The 25,148-nt window shown below is 44.2% G+C and overlaps 3 protein-coding genes across 3 annotated transcripts in view; 1 reads left to right on the forward strand and 2 right to left on the reverse strand.

The window, feature by feature from the left end:
- Window positions 1–597: 597 nt before the first annotated feature.
- Window positions 598–7,133, reverse strand: LOC139660967 (transcription factor E2F1-like). Its single transcript, XM_071539269.1, has 7 exons — window positions 6,882–7,133; window positions 6,406–6,508; window positions 4,704–4,923; window positions 4,352–4,504; window positions 3,202–3,316; window positions 1,879–2,164; window positions 598–845 (listed from the first exon to the last, which is right to left on the reverse strand). The coding sequence occupies exons 1-7, from the start codon at window positions 7,131–7,133 to the stop codon at window positions 598–600; spliced, it is 1,377 nt and encodes a 458-aa protein (XP_071395370.1).
- Window positions 7,134–8,749: 1,616 nt separating this feature from the next.
- Window positions 8,750–18,875, forward strand: LOC139660922 (zinc finger protein 341-like). The gene is made up of 16 exons (XM_071539204.1): window positions 8,750–8,787; window positions 9,632–9,742; window positions 10,001–10,191; window positions 10,341–10,490; window positions 10,883–11,254; window positions 11,354–11,525; window positions 12,123–12,216; window positions 12,329–12,419; window positions 12,573–12,756; window positions 13,492–13,754; window positions 14,642–14,850; window positions 15,876–15,972; window positions 16,212–16,344; window positions 17,242–17,353; window positions 18,085–18,155; window positions 18,259–18,875. The coding sequence occupies exons 1-16, from the start codon at window positions 8,757–8,759 to the stop codon at window positions 18,873–18,875; spliced, it is 2,898 nt and encodes a 965-aa protein (XP_071395305.1). The 5' UTR covers window positions 8,750–8,756.
- Window positions 18,876–18,877: 2 nt separating this feature from the next.
- The window catches only part of LOC139660821 (E3 ubiquitin-protein ligase Itchy-like), a 34,019-nt gene continuing 27,748 nt past the window's right edge, over window positions 18,878–25,148 (reverse strand). The window contains exons 23-24 of the mRNA XM_071539074.1: window positions 24,766–24,838; window positions 18,878–22,920 (exon numbers count right to left, since the gene is read on the reverse strand). Of these exons, the coding sequence (XP_071395175.1) occupies window positions 22,821–22,920; window positions 24,766–24,838 (173 nt within the window). The 3' untranslated portion in view covers window positions 18,878–22,820. The remainder of the gene's footprint in view (window positions 22,921–24,765; window positions 24,839–25,148) is intronic.

Genomic DNA, 25,148 nt, shown 5'->3' on the forward strand with positions numbered 1-25,148 from the left:
TTCCTGGTCACATACCTGATACTTTCTATCTTCTAAGGGGGAAAGAAAAGAAAGAAAGAAAAAAGCTCAGGTTTGAAATTGCACAATAGTTCCAAGATGCTTTTGGGATTGAATCTTTCCAAGACTAAGGCTGGTTTCACAGACGTAGCTTAAGCCTGACGGTTGAGTTTAAAGCCTGAGCTTATCTATGAAACCAGCCCTGCGAGTCGATGACTAAGGCGAATGTGTGTTAAGGAAACCAGCCCTATGAGTCTAAGTCCACACCCCGCACACACACACACCTGCACAATCCACTTAGATAAAACGGAATGAACGAAAACAAAACCTCGCTCGGTACAAAATATCAAAAAGACATTCATATAAATAAATTAAATAGCTGTACTAAAGCCAAACTCTTTCGCTAAAAATGGCTAAATGGCTGGAGAGAAGTGCTAGTACTGTGCTGTACAATTTGGGGGTTCGAGACTTGTAGCTGGGGCTGGATTTTGGGGGATGGAGGGAGATTATTCATGGCCCTAAAAACATTTCCCCACACCCCACCCTTTGAAACAAAGTCGGGGTCCTCCTCCTCCTCTTCCTCTTCCTCCTCCTCTTCACCTAACTCTCCTCCAAAACCCGCGTCAGGTCGCCAAAGTCACAGTCGAACAGTTCGCTGATGCCCTCGTGGTCCTCCAGGCCGAAGTGGTAGTCGTGGCTGTGGGGCGGGGACAGGTTGATGAAGCCGTCCAGCGGGAGCGGGAGCGGGAGGCACTCGCCGTTCAGGAAGTCGGAGGAGGAGAGGGGCGAGAGGTCGAAGTCGGGCATGTCCCCCAGGCCGGAGAACGGGTCGCCCGCCAGAAAGGACTCTGTCGGGAGAGTTACAGTACAGAAGGTAAGCGCTCTGTGCCGCGGTCGACAGGAGGAAACAGATCCCAGAGAAGGAAGAGGTGGCAAATGCTGGATGATGAGACTGTTACTAGGGTTCGACCACTTTGGGTTTTTGAAGGCCAATAGTAGATATTTTTGGATTGAAGCCGCTGATTAACAGTATTCAATATCTCAACTTTTGGCCATTTTCATGCTAAAAATTCTATTCAGTGTTTTGCCCAGAATTTTATTCTTGTCAGGGTGGAAAAGCCTCTGAGACAACATTTAGACCACGGGACACTAAAACTCTCCACTGAAACCCAGGATGATAATAATCAAAATTACAATATTGAGAATGCTAATCATAAAACATATTCACTTCTAACCCTAACCCGATGGAACAGACAAGGAATATACTGAATGTGAAAAGCTGGGAAAAAAACACAGAGGAAAGCCAAGTCGAGAGTGTTGTTTACTTGGTATCGAGTTGAATTGTATGTGGGGAGATAATAGCGGTGAGAGTGAAACCTAGGATTATAATAGACATTCATATACTGTACATTCTCTAATTGGGATCATTTACAGTGAACTGAGTGAACTGAATTATAGTGGAATTAAATTATTTCTCATTTTTCTGGGAACCCTACCTCGAGAAACATTTAAAGTAACGTTTAAAGTAATAACTAGTGACGTTCTCATGTAAATAAACTCTCGATTTCTGATTGCTATACCACAAGAGTGACTCCACCTATATCCAGTTCATGAACGCTTTTACATTTTCTGTTCTAAACACCCGGTGTCTGGTAGCTCTCTCCTGGGAAAAATCCTCAGGGACACAGAAAGTGTTTCTAGTTTTGCTCAAATACTTTTATCCCCTGAAAATGTGTTTCCCCTAGCTGTGTCCTCTGTGTTTGTTGCTGCTTTGCCACTGCACAGGGAAATTATTGTAGGGGGAAATGCAGTTCATAAATGACAAGTAGACTAATTTATAGCCTGGCAGATTCCTTGTAGAATCATTTGTGGTTTGCTTACCTGCGTCGCCGCCTAACGCCAGAGAGGAGGTGGGGTCCTGCTGGGAGGCTGCTGTGACTGTGGACGACGTGGACGCCGGAGACGACGACCTCACTTCCTGCGCCGCGGCGGAGCTCCTGGGCTGCGGCTGGTCGGCGGGCGGCGCGGGCCCCGGGGCCAGCGTGGGGTCGGCGCCGGGTTTGGAGGGACTGCTGCCCGTCACGGGGCTGCAGACGCCCGAGCTGTCCTCCGGGCAGAGGAAGACGTCGATGGGGCCCCGCGTGCTCTTCAGGGACACCTGGTAACCCTGAGACGCACGGACACGATACGCATGTCGTCATGTGCAAACCTCGCAAGATTTGCCGACTTTCATGTTTTAACTTCAATTCAAGGATTACATGCTCCTCTACGGGTGGGAGATTTGAAACTTGGGTTTATTAAATCGTTTCAAAACCCGTTGGTTGAACTACAAGATGCATAGCTGTCAAGCTCAAAATAAGGCTGTTCCTTCCTTAGTTCCTGTAAGTTTTCTCCCAACAGCGATGATACATGCAGACAGATAGAAATGTCCGATGTAGGAGGACAAACATGGAAAATACCAAAAGACACACTACAGAAGTAGTTTATAGCAGTGGTTCTCAACGTGGGGTCCAGGGACCACCATGGGTCCTTGAGGGGGTTCCAGGGGGTCCCCAGCAAATTGTTAAACTTCACCTTTATTTGATTTACAAGTTAACACAATTAGAGATAATTAGAGATTGTAGAAGAATGACTGTTTTGATCACTGTTATCTCTCTACCTACAATACAGATTGTCATGGAATTCTGGACAAAATCATATCTAACAATAAAAATATTCTCAGATTTGGGTCAGAGAGACAAAATCTCATCAAATGGGGGTCTGTGGCTCTAATGTGGACTAAATTAGGGGTCCTTGATATGACAAAGGTTGAGAATCACTGGTTTATAGTACACTAGTACTACGGTCCCTGAAAACATTCAAAACTTAATGTCTAGCATTTCATTGTCCCATGCCCTTCTTCATGATGCTGACATAATATTAATTTCAGTTTCTTTATTTGCAACTATTGTGAAGAGTCAGTATAGAAGCAAGATGTAAATGTCTAGGAGGAATGTGATCACTACAACACAAAAAGTGAGAGTATTATGTCTACACTAAGAAGTTGCTCAAATGAGAGCGGATAAGACTTCTGAAAAGTGAAATTTTGGTTACCTCTACAAGGGGAGTACAAGAAAACATTAGAGTTATGACAGATATTGATTAATAATAGAATCAAGTTAACTAATTAAAATAAAAATGAAAATAAACTTCAAAGACAAGTACCTCGCTGGGTTCAGAGACCTGCATCTGGGTCTCTGGTGGAGCTCTGATCACCATGACCAGTTGGTCTGGGGAGTCGAATGACTTCCTCAAGTCCTGGCAGCGCACATAGCCCAGCGTGATGCAACAGTTAAGGAATAAAACGCTAATGTTATGGGTGTCATGCCTACACTAACAGAATCTCCAATACAGTACTGTCTATTTAAGATTTTGCAGAGAACAGGATAGAAAACATGCTGATTTTGCTGCCTGCCACCCCCCTTGGCAAAATTAAACACATCACCAACTGCACACCTTAAGGTATACACATGAATAGGCAGAATAGCATAACAATATATATGAACAGAAGTACACCAAGCCCAATACAATGACATACACTGCTCCGCTTGACCCTCTAACCTCTAGGCCACCACCACCCCACATCAGCCTGAGACCCAAAGAGGAAATTTAGGTACAAAATTCACTACGATTGCGTTGCAACAGCAATCTGTGCATTTTTTGTGCCTCAGTTGCTTGAGCTACAAGTACAGTGTTAGTCTTATTCACCAAGAAATGTATGCAAATCTAACTGTGGCGCAAACAAGCCCTCGAAAAGAGCGCTGCGCAAGCAAATAGCCCCTTCAGTACAAATTGCTATGCAAATTGCTGCTTCAGTTTTTCAAGTTATTTTTGTCATGTCTGGCCTATATATGTAAAACATAGGAGGATCAGCCTTGCAGCAAAGACAGCAGCCAGTCTCAATGGCTAAACTCACTGCACAAAGTATACCTTTCAGTATAGTTGGTTTTGTGAAGTGTTAGTGAACTTGGTGCAGTCTTGATTTGCAAGGCCTTGCCTGCAAATAAATATTATGTCAGCAAAACAATGACATTTACATATAATTCACGTATGCATGACCATGAAGATTCAGCTTTTGACCAGTGCTATTGGTCATACTTTCCACTCATTTCACACAGTTGGTGAATAGCATGTCATTCTGATTTGATCATGTTGGTGATATAGTGTGTGCTTTTCCCACACAGAGTGAGTCTGGGCTTTAGTCTCAGCATTAAAACATGCTAGCTCTGTTACTATGTGGAGGTGCCGGAGCTAGGTCGTCACCTCTCTCGGGTCTCGGTCTGTAGTTTAAACAAGACACTGGTGAAAAGGATATTTCTTGTTCTGGGAGTCCTCGGTGAGCAGCCTGAGCTGGAGGTTACAGTTGGAGATGAGCTCGTCCAGCTGCTCCTCGGCCTCCGTCAGGTCACACACCTCCCTCTGCAACTCCTTATGGCGAGCGAGCGAGGCCCCGTCGATACGATTACCACTGCAGGGGAAGATAATACAGAAATATGTGTGAGAAACTTATCTTAGAATCTTAGAAAAGAAAGGAACCTCCAGACAATGGTGGGTTAGCCGACCATAGAAAAGATATGTTAAACAGTAGGTATAACATGGATGGAAATCAATCACATGAATTTGACTCACTCATATTTTCTACTCTAGTCTACCAGTCTTGTACTCACAGCCATTGGATGTTGTTCTTGGACTTCTTGGAGATGAGCTGGATTCCCTCCAGGACGTTGGTGATGTCGTAGATCCGCCTCTTCTGGACGTCCAGGACCTGCGAGGCCCAGTTCAGGTCCACCACGCCGTCCGGGGACTGGGACAGCAGGTGCAGGAAGCGCTTGGTGGTCAGGTTCAGGGACGTGTCGTATCGGGACTTCTCCGTCGAGCCTCGGGGGACTGGAAGGGGGAAGGAGGTGGGAAGGAGGTAAAGGTTTGAATTTTCGTCTTAAAGCTTTTCTTGTTAAACTACACCCTGGTCTAAAAACATAAAGTGGGGGCTGTGACAGAGAAGAGTGTCCCATCCCATCTAATTGAGACTCTTTCATGTGGCAGAACTTCAGAAGCGAGTCTCCACCATCGATACTCTGGGGATTGACAGAAGAGAGATGGGAAGGGAGCAATTTCAGTTTTGTTTTGTACTTTCTTTTTTGAAGACAGCAGTCTTTCATCCTTGTGTATTTTCTTTCCATTTATAGGTTCAGTCTAAGCGAAGCGCTGCAGCGAGACTGTCGAATGGAAGAGGAACAGGGATTTGATCTTGCCACTTTGCTCAGTTTATCATAACTTTGTCCAACTGGCGGAGAACAGAGAGATGGAGAGAATAAGGGGGTTGAACAGGAGGGAGAGGGAGATATGGGTCAGAGTTATCATTCAAATTCAACTTAGCTATGATGTTAAGTTGATTAAAGAGTTGAACTGCTTTTAAATCAAGCTCGAATAGCTGTCATAGCAAACTTTAAAGTTCCATTGACACTCTGGGGAGTGCAGAGCAGAGTTAGGTCCCGGGATTCAATTTGAGACTAAACAAGAGATTGAGTTTGGGCTTCCTGCACAGTGCAGACCAGGCTTGGTTTGCAGTGTGTGCAGTGGAAAACAGAAGAGCGGCTGAACAGGAAACTGCTGACGCTGTAGTTTCTATGCTACTAAACGTCATATCTATGTATTTTACTACTGTATATTTGAGTCGTGTGTTTTACTACTGTATACTAATAAAATGGGTATTGTATGTGTGTATGTGTTCCTTAATGTCTTGTTTTTATCCGGAACACAGTGACACGAATCCCCAGCAACTTAATACGGCAATACAGATTTTCTTTTTTTTTTACAGTGGCTGTGGTTATCACTTCAGGGACTTGCTTCAGATGTATTTTATTATTAAAGACTTCTCAGTCAAGGTTATAGGGCTTGATAAAGGAATTAAGTTCAGTGAAGTTAAGTAGGTATTTAACGCTAGGTACTGAAGGAGCTTGAGGGGATACACAGAGACAGGACAGTACTTTGTGTTCAAGCACCACTTTCATTTTCATGTTTGACATCGTAGGCGTTTTACACTCTCCGAGACTTTCACTTGCGCTGTTCAGCAAGTGAAAGAACACACTGTTCTTCCATTTGCTCGCCCTTACAGTCTTAAGCCTTTTCAGTCTTCTTGTATTCAAACGCGTACCTCTGTATACCGTATGTACTCCTGTGAAGCACTTTTCATGAACTAACTCTCTCAGACTAACTCTCTCTTAAAAATATTCCACATCGGAAAGGAAGAGAAAGACACTGAGTGCAGGCCGATGTCAGCAACTAAGAAGGCTGAAGGTCTTCTGCTGATCTGAGGATGAAACGAATAAGCAGAATAAGCTCTGTGTGTGTGTATGTGTGTGTGTGCACCTCTGGGAGGGGCGGGTGTGGAGGGTGGTGCTTCGCCGAGGGAAGGGGGCCGGGTGGTGCTGACATACTGGTGGTCACTGTCCAGGTCCAACTTCCTCTTCACCTGGAGAGACAGAGAGAAATAGAAAAATGGAGAAAGAGACAGAGAGAATTAGTCAGAGGAACAATCCTAATGGCACAATTACAATCATGTACTAATCATGTGCTAAGAACTAAACACACCAAAGAAGGAAAGAAAGAAAGAAAGAAAACTCTCTGGTGGATGACAAGCAAGACCAAATGCCTTACAGCAACAGGTGGTTGCCACATTTATTGCTCTATTATGCAGGCATAAGCACATAAATGTACAAAAGTCAACATAATTGTTCAAAGGGCAACTCCTCAGTTAACTGCTCGCTTACTCCCTCTTTCTCTTTCTCTTATACAACGCTCCACCTTCCCTTCTCCCCACATCTCCATCCTCCCCCTCTCCTCACCGGAGGTCTTCCCAGAGCGGGCCGCCTCTTGTCCTGGATCCCCACGTCGGCGGGCCCCTGCGGGGTAGCGAACAGCAGGATCTCCCCCGTGCTGGTGGGGGCCACGGCCGGGTGGAGCCCCACGCCGCCGGGGCTGGAGATGATCACTATCTGGTGGTCCTCGCTCAGGTCGATGCTCCCGGCGTTCAGCAGCGTCTCGAAGTCGGCCAGCAGGTCCTCCGACGTCTGCCCCGTGATCAGAGTCTCTGACATGGTCGTGTCCCGCAGAGCACCCCTTGACTTGCGGGTTACGGGGGTGGGGGGCACAAACTGAGATGCTGTAGTTTGACTGAGTATCAACACCTACTGGCATCTGCTGTGCTCAGTGAATGTGAGGAACAGTGATGAAGCCTCCTGAGAGTTTGCTTGCACTTGTTCCTGGGCAGGTTGAACATTTCTAAGTAGTTTTCACCTTTACAAACAGACTATAACGTTAACACATGAATAAACAACGGTGTAACTTTAACATAAGAAATGACTATTAGCAAGCTAAGTGCTAAAAACAAATTCAGGCTGATATTGAAACAGCAGGAGCGGCTGTTCGGCCAAACAGGAAATTTGGCAGATAGAAAAATATTGCTAAATGCATAACAAGACACTGCCCAAGGCTAAGGCGCTGGTATGTTATAAAACAAAGATTATCAAATAGGCCGATGCTGTAATTAACGCTAGACGTTAGCAAGTTAGCAAGGGGGCTTGCTAATCTTTTGTTTTCATCTTTTCTGTCAGTACAGTAATGCGGCGAGGCCTGGCCACACTGCCCTTAGTACAGCCGACCCTGCTAACTAGCTAGCTAAGATACTATCAATAAAGACTGGTGCAAGTTAGCAAATAACACGGTACAACCAGCAAACTAGCTATGAAACACTCTAATTTCGCTTTACAATGAAGACGGGCGTTAGTTTAAGGGTTATTAAAACTTTATAACAGCTGTCCAACAGTAAGCTAACGAAATAAAATATAATCTACAATGCAAACAGCTTCACCGCCACACAGAAGCATGTTTGAGGGTATATATTTAAAAGCGACAGTTAGTGCAAGGTTGTAAATAGAGAAAGCGTTTGATATGAAAATATAGGGCAAATTAGCATGCTAGCTAAGTTATTAGCCGCAGTCCCTCAACCCCCTCGTTTTGTTGGGGCACGCAGGAAGCAGTCCGACAAAACTGGAAATATAAAGGAAATAAAGCCGTGAAATACAAACGCATCCTTTAAAACGACAGTTGCAGGTCCTTTCGCTGCTTGTGCCGGCCGCAGTGCGTTAATAAAAGCACCGTCCCGACCCCGTTATCGGCTGCTATTGTTGTTATTGTCCCAGCTGATCTAATTCTAAACAAGGCTTGGGGGGTTTTCGCGCGAAATCTTTTTTGCCGCGAAACCGGCACGTGCGCCATTCCGTAGGCTCCCATTGGTCGAGAAGCGGCAGCTTCCGGAGGACGGGATTAGCCGTCTATGATTGGCCCGCAAAGTTGTCAGTAATTTTACCGAGCGCAAGTTAATCGATCTGACGCTGCATTCAGGACCCATGGAAAAAAAACCGTCAAAATGTGACAGTTAAAAACAACACTAGCAAAATAACTTACATGATGAAAAGCGTTCATTTCATTCATTCTATTTGAAATGAATATATAATTCCTTACCTTGACTACAGGCATCACTGAAGTAATTTTGTCATCAAAACTCCTTTGGGTTACATTGCTACGGACTAAAATCATGGCGTTTTACCGGTACTGTCAATCCCTACTTATGTCATTTCCTATGACACTTGAATGCAGCGTCGCTTCTACAGCCAGACCCTGTTAATCGAGCGCCTACCACGCAGCAGAGGAACTACAAGATGGCGCAGGCAATATTTGAAGTGCTTGAAGGTACGGATCATTTTCTTATAACCTCGTCACTACAACTAGATTAAACGTAAACGTGTATGCTATGCAATGCGAATGTAACGCGCCTGTTTGGCTGTGTAAAAATGTCGATGCAGATTGCTGCAAACAGCTATATTTGGTTATGATTATCAATCAAGACATCCCAGAGGAGGGAGGGGGTGTCTGTGGTTGTAAACAAACAAACAGATTCGCTGCTGTAGACGCTGTAAAGACAGCTGGAGGTGGCTCTGCATGAATCCCGTAAGATGTTCTGATCATATTCCTGTCAGGCAGCGAAATGATGTACTGCTGTTATTCAGATTGCATGTTTTACTCTCATAACAGGCCCCCTAACGAAAAATCACTGTAATATCCCTTTAATATTTCAGTAGGGACTTATAGTGTGTTTATGGCGTTGAATCGTGAACCTTTTTTATACTTTGTGGATTTTTTTCATCTCTTATAGTATCACCATAATATTCCTATAGGAACTTATAGTGTGTCAGTGATGTATCAATAATGATTTTACCATACTGTATGTTTTTTTCAATCTCTTAAAGTATTACTATGGTATTCCTATAGGGGCTTATAATTTTGCTGTGAAATTTGTATAGTTTTCTTCTAAAATGTATTATAGGATTACCATGGTGTTTTTTTTCTAACATCAGCACCTTGTTCTGGATGTATTCACATTCAGATGAACAGCATTGCTCAGGTTTCCAGCAGTCACCATATAGGAAGCACAGTAGTGAGTAGGGAGACTCTCCTTCAGGCCCTCTGTGACTGTGAAGCATTGGATCCCAACTCTCATGTCTCTTCCCCCTGCCTCTCTCTTCCTCTGCGTCAGGCATGGACAACCAGACGGTGCTGGCGGTCCAGTCTCTGCTGGACGGCCAAGGCGGAGTTCCCGACCCCAACAGCCAGACCGTCTCCGGGACGCCCACCATCCAGTCTATGGGTGCGTTCGCTAGATACATGACAGCTGAGTCACAGGCATGTTCCAGCCTGAATTCAAACCTGCCTGACCTGCCTCCCCAGAGCCTGTCTGAGGGTGTAAACCGCTTATCCACAAGGGGGCAGCAAAGCCTCTGAGTGGCAAAACAGACATTTATTTGTATGAATGTATGAAAATGCTTTGTATTTTTTTACTTTAAACCTTCGGGGTGTGTGTCGTTCCCTCTCTCCATCACACTTCCATGTTTCTCCCTCCCTGCAGACGACGAGGATGTGTTCCTGTGTGGGAAGTGTAAGAAACAGTTCAACTCCTTGCCGGCCTTCATGACCCACAAGAGGGAGCAGTGCCAGTCCGGCGCCCCGTCTCTGTCCACCGTGTCCTTGGCCTCCACCAACGCCTACACCCCCGTCCCCTCCATCAGCTCCGGGCCACAGACCGCAGCCAACAGACAGGTCAGAGGACAGAACGGGTTTATTACATGGAAGATTTTGCGATTGTTTGATTGATTAAACGCATACATGGATGAATGATCTAAGGATAGAAACAATTTGTTTTAGGTTTAGTTTATGTTTCATTGTTCATTCCCCCACTCATACACCAGGTGTCCACCTACATCACAGTCCCCCCCTCCCCGCTGACACACACTCTGGTCCAAGGCAACGTGCTGGTCAGCGACGACGTTCTCATGTCGGCCATCTCGGCCTTCACCTCCATCGACCAGCCCATGGCCGCCATGCAGACGCCTATACAGGTGAGAAAACAGTGGTGGAAGTTGTGGGGAAATGGTAAATGTCAAAAATCCACTTTGGAAAGAAAGAAAGAAAGTGCTCGAAAGTCACAGCGGTTCAATAGTCTGATTAAAGAAAATGGATCTACACCATAGCATCCTATGATATGCTACAAGAAACAGTATGAAGAATAGAGTTGGAGGAATTTAGATGTGTAAAGGAGTTGGCAGATGGTTCACCAGACCCCAGAACAGAAAATTTTGGTGAATCCAGCTGTCTTATCGGCTTAAATCACAACGCAATTTCATGTCAATACGTTAAAATGTATATTAACATTATGTACAAATGCGGTATAATAACTGTCCCTAGCATAAAATCCTTATCTTCATCTCCTCTCATGCTTTTTCTTCCTCAGAGTAACCTGAGCATGCACACGACCGGCGTGTCGTACCTCCAGCACCACCACCACCTGCACCACCACCACCACCACCACCATCCCCAGCACCAGCAGCACCAGCAGCAGCAGCAGCAGCCACAGCAGCAGCAGCAGCAGCAGCAGCAGCAGCAGCAGCCCCCCCACCCCCTCCCCTCGGGCCAGACGCCGGCCCACCCCCTCCCGTCCGGACAGCCGTCCCAGCAGCCCCTCTCCTCCCAGGTCCCGGCGAGCCACAGCAACTCGGTGGTTCAGGTCTACAGCGCCCTGCCCCACATGGCCGGGGGGGGCGGGGGCGGGGGCGGCGGGGCGGAGATCCACACCCTGGGCCTGCAGTCGTTCCAGCCGGTGCAGGTGAGGTTAGGGTTTACTGTACGTATGTCTGTAGACTTAGAAGATACCGACTAAAATGTGTGTTTGTTCCTGGTGCGTCTCCCTCAGGTGCCCAGCCAGTGTGTGGAGAGCCAGTCGTACACCACCCCGCCCGTCTACAGCCCGGGCAAGCAGGGCACCAAGACCAAGACCTGCAGCATCACCGCCAACCTGACGGAGCTGGGCGACTTCGAGAAGGTCATCATCCCCAAGCGGCCGAGGAACAGCAAGAAAGGGCCGGACGGAGCCACAGGTCTGATTTAAAAAAGTTTTTGACATTTGGGTCTTGGGATCCTACATTTCTAAACAATGGAAAAAAGATGGCAGAAAACGGTTTGAGACAGGGTTCGACTGATATCGATATTGTGTGGATTGAAGCTGCCAATAGCTGATATTTTGTCATTAAATCATTAAAATTGACAATTTCATGTCAGTGTTTCCCCCCAGAACTGTATTCTTGGCAGGGAGGAAAAGCCTCTGAGAAAAGAATTTAGACTCTAAAACTCTCCATTGAAACTAAGGTCTTCCCATAGACAACCAGTGTAATATCTATAAATTCTACAATAAATATGTAATCAATCAAAGTGCATCATATCCATTATATCAGAGGTGGAGGACACTGACTCGCTGATATCTGATTTTTAATAATCGATAAATCAATATATCGGTGTCTGACATATTAACTCTTATCAAAGTAAGCTTGACATACAACCGACTTGTCAAAAACTGTGGTATTGTCCCTTTAAGCGCTAATTGCCAGGATTAGTCTCATGAGGAAACCACACTACATAATATATACTTAAATGGAATAGATTATAGATATGCATTTACGCTGCATTTCACTCCTCAGCAGAGCAGCTGAAAGGAAAAGGCCCGAAGCTGAAGTGCAACTTCTGTGACAAAATCTTCTCGAAAAACTTTGATCTTCAGCAACACATCAGAAGGTGAGTCACCGCCCAGCATTCCCATTTCAAACTTCAGGAACTGCAGCCATCTAAAAATAGAAAATGCCTCTATTCCTTTGCGGTCATGACTTCTTACTTTTTCTTGTTACAGTCACACAGGAGAGAAACCGTTCCAGTGCATCGTCTGTGGCCGGGCCTTTGCCCAAAAGTCCAACGTCAAGAAGCACATGCAGACCCACAAGGTGCGTAATAGTCTCTGACACTACTTTGTTATATAAATCTGTTTGTATGATGAAAATTTTTGGGTACTAAACAGGAGATCATATCTTCCCGTCAAGTCGTTCTTACGATTATTCCCATATGACGTGAACGCAACCGCTGTCCTTACCTTGCAGGTGTGGCCTCTGGGTGTGGCCAGCACGGTGTCCAGGTTACCAATCACAGTCAAGGTGGTGCCGGTGTTATCCAATGAGGAAGAGGGGGGCGGGGAGCAGCAGCAGCAGCCAGGAGAACAGGAAGAGGAGGGGCCGCAGCAGCAGAACAGCCAATCACAGACAGAAGAGGAGGCGGCGCAAACAGGTAACATCTGTGACCTGCTGCTCACTGATACATCTACTTCGGGAAATTATCGTTTCAGTTTTTGTACATTATCATATGATGATATAAGGCCATATAGATGCTTCAACACATTTCACATGACAACACAAGATCCTAAAGTCATTTGGAACAGTGTGCAGATCTCCATATTTGTTGTTATTATAACATGTCCTGTACTTATCTGCAATACAAAGTGCAGTCATAGCGTTTTCCATTCATTCATCAGGAGTGGTCCTCCACTGCTTGAACAGCTAAAGATTAGATTAGATGAAACCTTTATTATCCCTGTGGGGGAAATTGGCTCCTTGTTGTCATGCATAAACCAGTTAATAAAATATTCCTATGTACAGATAGAGAAGTCCACCAGCAGAACAGTATGAAAAGGTTGGGCTGCCAGCTACCTCCCTATTTGACAGAGCAGTAGCTTACTTCTAATACATGGTAAAGAAATGATAATCCCAATAGAAATAGTGATAATAAATGAGTAATAAACGAGTCTGACTTTGCACAGAAAAAACAAAAGTGAAAGGAGTCAGATGTTTCCACTGGGTTTCTCATAATCGGAGTATGAGCTTAATCTGGTCGTTGTAACCCATTATGATGTTTACATGTGTCGACCCAAGACTGGGTTACTTAAGTAAACGAATGGAGAACCGCTGATCCAGCATCAGATTTACAGCTCCAGCCCGTAACGATACCCGCCATGCTTGACCACAGAAGCTCCAGGGGAGGCGGAGGAGAGGGCGACGGAGGGCCAGGCCGATCCGGACGGCAGCCAGGGGGAGGACATGCAGAACGGGCATCCCCGGGTCCAGGTCCAGTCCCAGGTCCAGGTCCAGTCCAACCAGAACCAACAGAGCCAAGCCCAGACCAAACAGATCGTGGTCATAGACAGCTCCTACCAGTGCCAGTTCTGCGCCAGCAAGTTCAGCACCTACTTCCAGCTCAAGTCCCACCTGACCCAGCACAAGGGGGAGCAGGTGAGCAGAGTAGAGGGTTATGGGAAGCAGGGTGGTCTACAGGTTAGAGAGACTGTTCAAATCCTCCATGCTGAAGTGTCCTTGAGCAAGACACTGAATCCCTAGCAGCTGCAGGGCTGCTGTTCTGTACCTGACCCTGACATCTGACCTCCCTACTATTATACTATTATTACATCAGGGTTCCCACACATTTTTGTCAAGCAAAGTCCATCACTATTCCTTGATAGTTGGATATAGATGGCAAATATTTGCCAGTATCTGTTCAAATGGGACATAGAAGGAAGGCATTGACCAGATGATTTGAATATTCAAGATCTTCGTTCCAACTACATTTACAAATTTTTGCAATCAGGAAATTTACTTAAAATGTAATTAGGCCTACCAGCAGCCAAGCTTACTTGTAGTTGGGGGAGAAAAAGGAGTGAAAACAAATTCCCATGACATCCACATATTTTGGGACATATATGATTTTCCGTCTGTTCCTGGCCTATAATGCACAGTTTTCAAATTTTATGACTCCTTTAGGCTTTCCATAACCGCAGGAACCCTAGAAAATGGGTCCAGGAAAAAGGTTTAAAATGTCTTGAATTATATTATAAACTCAGTGCCTTAAAAGGTCTTGAATGCAGCTAGATCAAGAATTTTAAGTTAACTTAAATCCAGTTGTAGAGATCTGGTTTCGTGATGCATTGTTTTTGCGGTGAGAAATCAGCCCAGTCATGCAGACCTGTTCTGTCAGAGGTCTAGTTGCGACATTGGTCTTATGTTTCATTCTATCTGGCATTGAAACAGCCTTAAAAAGTCTTAGTTTAGTAAAGAGATAGCAGGCACTATTAAGAAATAGTGGTGAGTCGTGTTTAAAATCGCCAATCGCCGGCTCCCCGCAGGTCTACAAGTGCGTGCTGAAGTCTTGCTCCCAGACCTTCCAGAAGCTGGACCAGTTCCTGGAGCACATCCGGACGCACCAGGAGCAGCTGACCTACCGCTGCCACCTGTGCAGCAAGGTGTTCCCCTCGCTGTTCGAGCTGGGCGTCCACCAGTACTCCCACTGCTTCTGCCCGCAGCAGAGCACGCGCAAGGAGACCACCGTCTACAGGTCAGCTAGTGACGGAATGCTGTATGGGTGACTGACACTCCATTTTGGGCTTTCAACTGATGTTTTTTATTTCATAGTTCAATATGAAAACCATAATTGAATTTAGCCTAGTAATAAAGAAGTGCAGGGGACAGGAAAATGAAGGAATGAAATGACACTCAAAGAAACAAACTCCTCCAAGGTACGTACAGAAGTTCCTTAGCCTACCTTAGCCATTGCCTTCCAATGGGAGAATGAATAGAGTAGAGAATTCCAACGAAATTTACAATCAAACGAAACGTTCTCTCACAATCTGAATATCTTGTAGGTGAACAGTAAATGCTTATAACACAGGAAAACGTGTTTGCTCGCATGGTCAGGAGTCATGGCAGAACACAGTAGATCTAGTGACAGTAGTGATGAAGATGATTTTGGTGGTGATATACGGGCACATTTTTTTGAACTGGAATATACAAAGAAGTAGTTGGGGCAGATGAAGAGGGCATCATCTACAGTATTATTGATGAAGCTCCTCAGCCAAGGATGAAACTCTCTTAAAGTATGAATAATGGAAAACAAAGTAAGTCATTGTTTCACATCAAAGAGGTTCAGATCTTGACAGTTTTTCATCATCACTTCCTTGTTCCAGTGTCAGAGTGCGATCACGCCTACAGTTTTTCTTTGGTACAAACAAGAATTCTTACAGCTAAGAACACATGAAGAAACAGCTGTATGTGAGCATCAGTCCAGACTTCATTTTTTTGTTCTGCTAGGCTTTCCAAGCATGAGGAACTGCTGGCTATCAGATGTCAACATCCATCTCCTGATACCCAGAAACCCTTGCGTTCTGGGGTTGTTGTAGCTGGCTCAGATTACAATGAACATAACCGCAATTGTCTTGGAGGAGGATGGAGACTCTCATTGTCTTTGGTGCCACCAGAGTTTGAATGGTTGTCACCTGGCCAAACGAACTGAACTAAAGGATAATTACTGCTTCAAACATATTTCCCCATGATTTGTAGCCTATATGTTGCTTTGCCCTTCAGGTGTGTGAAATGCCAAAGCAGATATTCCACCCAGGAGGCCCTGGAACAACATCTGCTCACCGCCTCACACAACTTCCCCTGCCCGCACTGTCAGAAGGTACAACACACACAAGTCACATGTTGTACTGTCTTGTAATGTCAGATGTGCTATGGGGACATAGTAATACATATGGTGGGTACTTACTGTGAATTGATTGACCCTCACATCTTTGACACATTGATATGACCCTATGTTGGGAGTTTGGGGGTTTGTTACATGGGTTCTTGCGTTTCACGTCACATGTTAAGAGTTGAGTGCAGTCTCTCCAGATCTGTCCCTCTGTCCCGGGCCGTCAGGTTTTCCCGTGCGAGAGGTATTTCCGACGCCACCTCCCCACCCACGGCGTCGGAGGCAGGTTCAAGTGTCAGATCTGCAAGAAGGCCTTCAAGACGGAGCACTACCTCAAACTGCACACACGCATTCACTCAGGTCTGACATTATAATGCGTCTCCAGTATACACACTGAAATGTTTGCCTTGCCAAAACCCAATTTGCATGTCACTAGGTCTCCTAGTATTTACAAAACGTCCTTTAAAATTGACAGCAAACACCTCGTCCGGCTTGTTCCCCATCCAGGAGTATCCTGATAATCCATTTGGACAAGTTTCTGTATTTGGTTTGGAGATAGCTTTAGACTTACTGTGGCCGAATGTGTCTCTGACCAGCCTCCAGAGGTGGTTTGGGTAATCAGATCTGATTCTGCAGTGCATTGTGGGTGCATTTACATCTTCACTTTTGGATTACAATCTATCCAATCACCCCAGATGCATGTTAACGCAGGGGGAAGCTTATTCAAGTCCACTTGAGGGGTTTTTGTATTAAGTCAGGTCATGGAACTTGACCTGAGATCACTTGTCAGTCAAATATTTTAGGTCTCACTTGTAAAAGAGGTTTTAATCTCAATATGACTTCCTAGTTAAATAAAGGTTATATAAATATATAAACGCATCACTTCCTGTGCGTTCGAGGATTTTTCCAGGGAAACACCTAGCAGACTCCGGCTGTTTAGAACAGACAATGTTCTAATCCAGTCCTATATCCAGTTTCATGAACTGGATATAAGTTGAATCACTATTGTGTTATAGCAATCAGATAGAGCGGAGCAGACATTTATTTATATGAAAATGTTGCGGATTATCATTTTAACAGATTATTAGGCTGCTCGTAAAAATAGTCAGTGTTCTCTGCTAAAATTGTAACTTTTGAAAGCTACAGAGTAAAATCAGAGGAATAGCACCAGAGCAGATACTTAAGTCATGTCCATTATAACTGAACACCACTAAATCCAGATGAAGCAAAGTAAAGGTGAGTTTGCTTGTCCTCCAGGTGAAAAGCCGTACAAATGTTCCCTCTGTGAGGCGACGTTCAACAGGAAGGACAAGGTGAAGCGACACATGCTGATCCACGAGCCCTTCAAGAAATACAAGTGTCCCTTCAGGTGAGACCTCCCACTCCCTGAACCCCTTCGCTTTCTTCCTTTGCCTCTTTCCTTCCTTCTTTCTGTCCCCTTTCATCCTTCATTCTGTTTCCGCTTTCCTCGCCTCTTCTAGCTTCTTCTCCCTTCCATCCTTTTCCTCCTTTTGTCCTTTCGTTGTTACTTTTCTGTCTTCCTTTCGTTTTCTCCTTCCTTCTCCTATCCTTTCTTTCTGTTCTTTCTAACTTTCTTCCTTTTCCTCCTTCCTTCTTCTCTTCTTTCCCTTTTTTCTTCTTCCTTCATTCCTATCTTTCTCCCTTCTTTCCTTCCTTCTTTCTGTCCTTTTTCATCCTTCGTCCCGTTTCCGCTTTCCTTGCCTCCTATCCTTTTCTCCCTTACTTCCTTTTCCTCCTACCTTCCTTTTCCTCCTTCTGTCCTCTTTGTGACTTTTCTGTCTTCCTTTCGTTTCCTCCTTCCTTCCCTCTTCTATCCGTTCTTCCTCTTCTTTCCCTCCTTTTTTCTTCTTCCTTGTCTTCCTTCATTCCTACCTTGCTCTCCTTCCTTTCTTCCTCTTCCTTGCCTTCCTTCGTTCCTACCTTTCTTCCTATCTTCCCTCCTTTCCTGCTTTTTTCTTCTTCCTTGTCTACTTTCGTTCCTACCTTTCTCCCTTCTTTCCTTCCTTCCTTCCTTGATTTCCTTCCTTTTCTTCCATGTTACATTATTTTCAATGTAGTTTTTATGTGTTTGGTCCTCAGGACGCATGTAGGCTGCACTAAAGAATTCAACAGACCAGACAAGCTCAAGGCACACATCCTGTCCCATTCTGGTGAGTGAAAAACAACTGAAACTAAAACTCCAATCTGCAGTGAAGTGCCTCTGTTACTTAACCTCAAACCCATTAATTTTACGGTGACTCCTCTCCCCTCCAGGTATCAAGCCCTACAAGTGTCTGTTCTGTCAGAAGGCGTTCAGCCGCAGGGCCCACATGCTGGAGCACCAGCAGTCCCACACAGACAACTACCGCTTCCGCTGCTCCGCCTGCAACAAGGGCTTCACCAGACAGAGCTACTACCGGGACCACAAATGCCCCGCGGCCGGGACCGGAGCCGGAACCGGGGGGCCGGGCAGCGGAGGGACCGGGGGCGCGGAGGGAGAGGAGATAGGCGGAGGGCCGATGGCGGAGGAGAAGGACGGAGAGGAGGGCGAGCGGAGGAGGAGGAGGAGGCTGGCGAGGAAGGCGCAGAGCCTAAGGACCGAGGGGGACGACGACGACGACGGGTCAAAGGGCAGCGAGGATCAGGAGGCGGAGCTGGACAGGGAGGAGGAGGAGGAGGAGGAAGAGGAGGAGGATGACGAGGAAGAGGAGGAGGAGGAGGAGGAGGGAGAGGGGAGGAGGACTGACGAAGACCCTGAGGCCGCGATGTCCGACGGGCGGGCGAAGAGAGGAGAGGAAGAGGAGGACGAAGGGCCGGAGGAGGGCGCCGGCGACACACTGGAGCAGATGCAGAGCGATGATCCAAACTGTTTGCGGCAGCCATGTTTGTAGTCCAGGCAGTTTGTGGACAGATTTCCTGGACATGGACCAACTAACAAACCGAGTCACACATTGGTTAAAAACAGCAAAATCTGTGTCTGGGAAATGACTTCTCTTTATTTGTTTTAAATTAAAACGTTATTTAAACTATATACACATATTTTTTTTTACTTTCTCTGTAAAGGGTTAGGGTAAGAGAAATAGCAGTGGGCCTGATTTGTACGATTTCTTGTGCACAAATTTAAGCCAAAGTGTGCGATTTATAAAATGGTGTCTTGATGTCAGAATCAATGGGCACCATCATTTTCTTCAAATTTATGGTATATAACTAAACTACAAAAACTAAAGTCAGTGTTTTTTGTAATGTTTCCCCATGTCTAAAGTGCGTTCCCACCTTATCATTTCAATGTACTGCTGGATCTCTTTTATATGATCGAGTAATATGAGCTGCTCCATGAATATGTACCTTATTGACTTAAGTTACACATCATTTCAATGCGACTTGAGTATGTTGACACTTAAAGGAAAAATCCAGCCTCTTACACTGCTATGTATCATCAGTTTGTGATGTTCAATACATTCCAAGAGTTATGAAGTGTACTTCTACTGCAGTTAGTGTTTCCTACATTTCCCAGAATGCCATTCGACAGCCCCCCAGAACAAGTGATTTAGGGTGGATTTTTCCTTTAAATGTCAATAGAATCACATTGAAATGACTCCTGTATGTAACCCCGAGCCACTGGTATTAACTTTTACTGTGCTGCTGCTAAAACACACATTTTAAAACTGAACTGTATGTGCAATGTCTTTCACATTAACGCCACTCATTCATCCGAGGCACACACACGCACTCAAACCTGTAGATTTAATTTATTAAGGTGAACAATTTCTATGTTACACATCCTTCATGTACATCATAAATCAAACAGGGAAAAGAAAATATAGTGTTACCATAAACCTCTTATTATTAAAACCTTGCTTTTTTTTTGTTTTGTTTTTTACAAAAGACAATTAATTTGTTATTGACACCATTTACAACTTGTTTTCATATACAGGAGAGTGAGAGCGGTTTAGTTGTACAAGGATGATTCTGGAGACCCCAAAAAAAAAAAAAAAAGCGGAGATTTTTATTTTTGCGATGCGACATAAATTATGATATTTACATGTTTCCGTATCTACTGTGTCCCTGGGGTTTTAAGTCATGATCTACCCGGAACACCATGATTAAAAACACTTTCTGCTCTTACAGGCCTGCTTCATGGGTGACAGTTTGAACGCAATTTGAACCAATAGTGTATATTTTTGTCATGATACCTTCCTTATAACGGAGTTTGTCTTAGTAGTTACTCCCCATCTCCGCTGAAGGCAACATCACCCATCTTGATATCCTCAAAAAGTTGCCCCATGCATCATCACTTTTAGTCTTGCAGCTTTTAGATTCCCCAAAAGAATCCAACATTTAACACCGAGTCAAAACTTATTAATCTAAACGTACAGCCCAACTGGTCAGTTATCTCTAAATTGCAAATAAGAAACACTGAATGCCTGGTGGGGGAATGGAGAGACATATACGGAGTAAGGCCTGGCGAGTTGTGGTTATCCCTGGAGTGGAAATCAGGCTCCCTGAAGCCAAAAGGACAAAGACCGTTTCAACAGTGCATGTGGAAACCCCAGACCCTAGACTTGCTAACAGGAAGAATCCTACAGAGCCGCGGTTCCTCAGACCCGCAACACCTGAATCCTGCTTTCACTGTGCGGCGCAGTAATTCATTTCCTTCCCCGTGCAGCTGTCAGAAATTGGATGAAGTGTTACACCGATCGCTCATGCTAGGAAGAAACTAGTTCAACTAATTCACAAGGGCGCTTCCAAGCAAACCACCAAATGAAGAGATTTCCACCAGAGGACTGAGATTAACCGTCTTCTTCAACTCTGGTGTATTAGTGTTGGTAAGACTTAGTGTGATATCAACCGAACTTATACCAAGCCAATGTTTCGCAGTGTATGAAGAGTGTATATCTGCACACTCGAAGTGGGATTTCATATTGGTAGAGCGTTTACTTCTTTTTTTAGTGCACACACACATCTGTTAATTGACAAAAGCTGTTGGAGGTTGACTGCTCCTGATTTTATATGGAGTTGCGAGTGCTGGAAAGTAAAAAATCTTCTACCAAGATGAAATATTCCTTTATATGTTCAAGTTAAATACTGGCATAGACTACACCGCATTTTTGGCAGAGAGTTATAAATTAAGTTTTCCTATTGATTTTGTGTTTTGGTTTAGGACAGATGCAATTAAAAGTCAAGAATTTCCTTGAATATCAAGTATTCAGGAGCAGAACCGTGGTAAGAGCTCTGACTCACCTTAAAATGCTACATATACAGAGCTACATGTAGTTTCTTTTAGATCTTTGCAAAATATGCATCCAAAATGCCATTACAAAGATTTCACCTAAACTGAAAAGAAAGCCTTTGATTTGGTTCGACTTGCATTTGGTGTTTTTCCACTTGTGTTTCGAGGTGTTTAAAGTGTTGACACGTTAGATCGAGTGCACCTTGAGTATTTCGAACATGGAACACTTTTCACACATTTCAAAAAAAATACTTTGTTTCATCCCTGATGGATTTCTCACGCACGACGGACGAGAAGCGAGGTGCAGAACGTCTCTGAAGCCGATATTACAAATACAAACATATTTCACTCTCCTAGAATACTCCAAGCCAAGATGCCCCATCTTGTAACAACGCGTTAAGACCGGCCCTATAAAACTAGGGCCAATTTAAGTCCCATCCATGTCTTCTGACTTTTTCACCGTTATAAATAACCGGGGTTGCAAGCACCCCTCACAATCATTAAGCGATTCACAGATCAAATACTATGGAGCCAGGAGCACTAGACTCTCTCTCTCTCTTTATATATATATCTATATATGGGTATATCTCCTTAATATCTGAAGCACCAAGATTGTCTGTTGTCATTTAAGTGTCGTCTATAAACTGCAGAAACAATTGGGAACACTCCATTTCATAAAACAGATCGACTCAGTGAAAGCTATAGTCCCTTATTAAATCCACTTTAGTCATAAGCAGAGATGCAGATGAAGGAGCGAGAGAGAGATTTAAGGATTTTAAGCTCGGAGACAGCTGAGATGTGGATTGTGCAAAAAAAGGGGCTGTGACTCACTCTAATGCAAACAACAAAAACAATCTTAATGTGACAAAAAAAAGAAAAAAAAGATGGTGAAACTTATCTCTGCTCTGAAACAAGTGCACCCTTCTCAATCTTGCCATAAAACGTTACACTTTGTCATTTACCTGATGGGAGGACATTTGGGGATGGAACCTGTGGCCCTCTGGTTATGAGAGTCTAACCCTGCTGCCCTGCTTATATGATCAGATGTGTGGCTCTGGATATAAAAAAAACAAAAACAATCCATCATTTCCTCAGAAGGAAAGCTTTGGGACACAGACGTCGAGCTAAGGATGATGGAAGGAGGGGGGGAAGAAAAATCCCACTGTCCCGTTCAACAGAAGTCTCGGAGGGCGAGTTTTCCAGGTTCCCATGCATAACGTGGAGCACATTCTGAGAGACAGGAGCAACATCCTGTGGTTTGGTTTCGGTTAAAAAAAAAACGAAGAAAAAACCCCAAAAAAAACTCATGTACCCATCAGGCTTTGCGCGGCCTGCCATGTCCAATAATGAGCAAAGGTACGCAGGGGGAGATGCCGGTTCCCAAATCCCAGCTCCTTTTCAAACAACATGCAGCAGTCGTGCACACACACACACACACACACACACACACACACGCATACATACATGAACGATACAGGTGTATGCATGCATGAGCACACGCACACACACACGCACACAGACACACGCCTATTTTGAAGAGGCTCCCTGATTTGAACACTGGTCGTCTTTACTCCTTCAGACTCGTTTTCTCTTCGTCTGGTTTCTCTCACTCCTGCCCGAAGCCTTCCGTCTCCTCGATGGCGAACATCAGCTTCTCCTTCAGCTGCTCGTAGCTCTTGTAGGGAGGCAGGTCCAGTCTGTTGAAGCTGGCGAGGGAAACGGTACATTTCAGCTGGCGATAGTATTCAGTTAAGTGAATTAGTGTGCGGTCACACCTACAGTTTGTTTTCTTTGGTCTGATTAAGACTGGAAAAGTTTACTGTATTGGACTCAGTAGGATTCGTTATAATTTTATAGTCATTTACTGCCACCTAGTGGTCATTGTTTATAGCTTCACAACGTAGCTCGGCAGTAGAAGGAAGTGATGTAAAGGAAGTTGTTCTCTCTCAATTAGATAGGAGTCAAGTAGGGCTGCAACTAACGATTATTTTCTTTATCGATTAATCTGTCGATTATTTTCTCGATTAATCGATTAGTTGTTTGGTCTATAAAATGTCAGAAAATGGTGAAAAATGTCGATCAGTGTTTCCCAAAGCCCAAGATGACGTCCTCAAATGTCTTGTTTTGTCCACAACCCAAAGATATTCAGTTTACTGTCATAGAGGAGTAAAGAAACCAGAAAATATTCACATTTAAGAAGCTGGAATCAGAGTTATTTTTCTTAACAAATAACTCAAACCGATTAATCGATTATCAAAATAGTTGGCGATTAATTTAATAGTTGACAACTAATCGATTAATCGTTGCAGCTCTAGAGTCAAGTGTGGCAGCCTTATGCGATCTTCTTCCATCCTTGCCTTGAAATGTCCCAAAACGGCACAATCTGTGAGATAACTACTCAAAGATTGTTAAATTAGTGTAAATGTGATCATCTTTGCAGTTTAGTGAGTAATTAAGTAATAGCTGTTCTCTTGCTGCACCACAATGTTGCTTTGCTGTGTAGGCACATGGTTCACACCATAGACCTTTCTAATATTATTTACAAGTTTAAATACATATATTTTCGTAATGTTTACCATAGCTAAGTTGTACTTACTGTAAACTCCTGCATTTGCCTGTGTAGGAAGTTGTGTACTTACACCCATACATGCTTGCTTATGATAGTTTATGTGCAGTAGTTTATCTGACATCATCTATAGCAGCAGTAGTATGCTGTATCATTACAATTGATATTCTGTGATTGTAGTGTATCACTTATTTGATACTGATTGTGTTTTTTGTCTCTTACTTCTTTGATTAAATCCTGCCGATCACAACATGATGCCTGTTCCTTGGAGGTTGGTCAAAGGAGTATTTAAGCTAGCTGTATAGCTGAAAATACATTGATCTTATCAACATTTTCACGAGGGCAGCACATTTACTGTGTTGCATCTTTGTATTTGGTTCCTTTAGGTTCACACTACCCAATGATGCATACTATCTATGCATAATGGTTTTGCCTGCGCTCTTCTTCTCCTCCTCTGGTGTTCATACCAGTTAAGAACACATGAAGAAATAGCTGTATATGAGCATCAGTCCAGACTGATGCAACAGATGTCAACATCTGTCTCCTTCAACCCATAATACCTTGCGTTTTTGGGTTGTTTCCTATAGTTGGTTGGCATTACGTTCTTACATCTAATGAACCGCACCTCAGTTGTCTTGGAAGAGGACCGAGAACTGCATTTTCAGTCTCTGTGTCGTTATTTGGTGCCACCAGAGTTTGAACTGCGTTGTTTTCACCTGGCCAAAAGAACTGAAGGAGGAAATGCTCTAGAGTTTCAATAAACCATTTCAAACATGCTTGGTGTGAACGCGCTCATACATATGAACATTTAGTGATTTTATAGTCTAAGGTGTAGAAATAGATTGTGGTCCTGTAGCTCAATGAGTTGAGCAAGGCACTAACCCTGTCAGAGTTTGATTCTCACTGGGGGCACCCATGGTACTGTAAGACATTTTTGATAAAAGCTTATTATTCCCAAAATAGTTTTTAGTTTATATACACTCACCATGTGTGACTCCTTGGAAGCCAGTTCTCTTTGCCCACCTTCTCAATACAGAACTTCTGGGGACCGTTGCTCCCTGCAAAGTCAAGCACTGGTCAGTAGGAGCTAGAATCATCTAGGTTAAACCAATACACTATTATAACTGTTACAGTGCTGGGAAACTGGATTGGATAGAGGCAGAAAAAGAGATAGACCTCATTTACAGCTGGTGCTACAATCCCAGCTCAAATTAAAGAAAATTGTACAGGTGCAAAGGCACATTTACAAGTTTAAATACTGATTTTCCTAAACCACCTATGGAGGTAGATTGGAAAAGCAAATTCATGTCTTTCTTGAGTGTATTTATAATACAATGTATTTGTTTAGCACTTTTCAGTACTGATTTA

The sequence above is a fragment of the Centroberyx affinis genome, unplaced genomic scaffold, assembly GCF_046629955.1.
Source record: "Centroberyx affinis isolate AG114_WGS23_722 - 3 ecotype Tasmania unplaced genomic scaffold, CSIRO-AGI_Caff_v1 ptg000202l_1, whole genome shotgun sequence".
In the NCBI taxonomy this organism is placed as follows: domain Eukaryota; kingdom Metazoa; phylum Chordata; class Actinopteri; order Beryciformes; family Berycidae; genus Centroberyx; species Centroberyx affinis.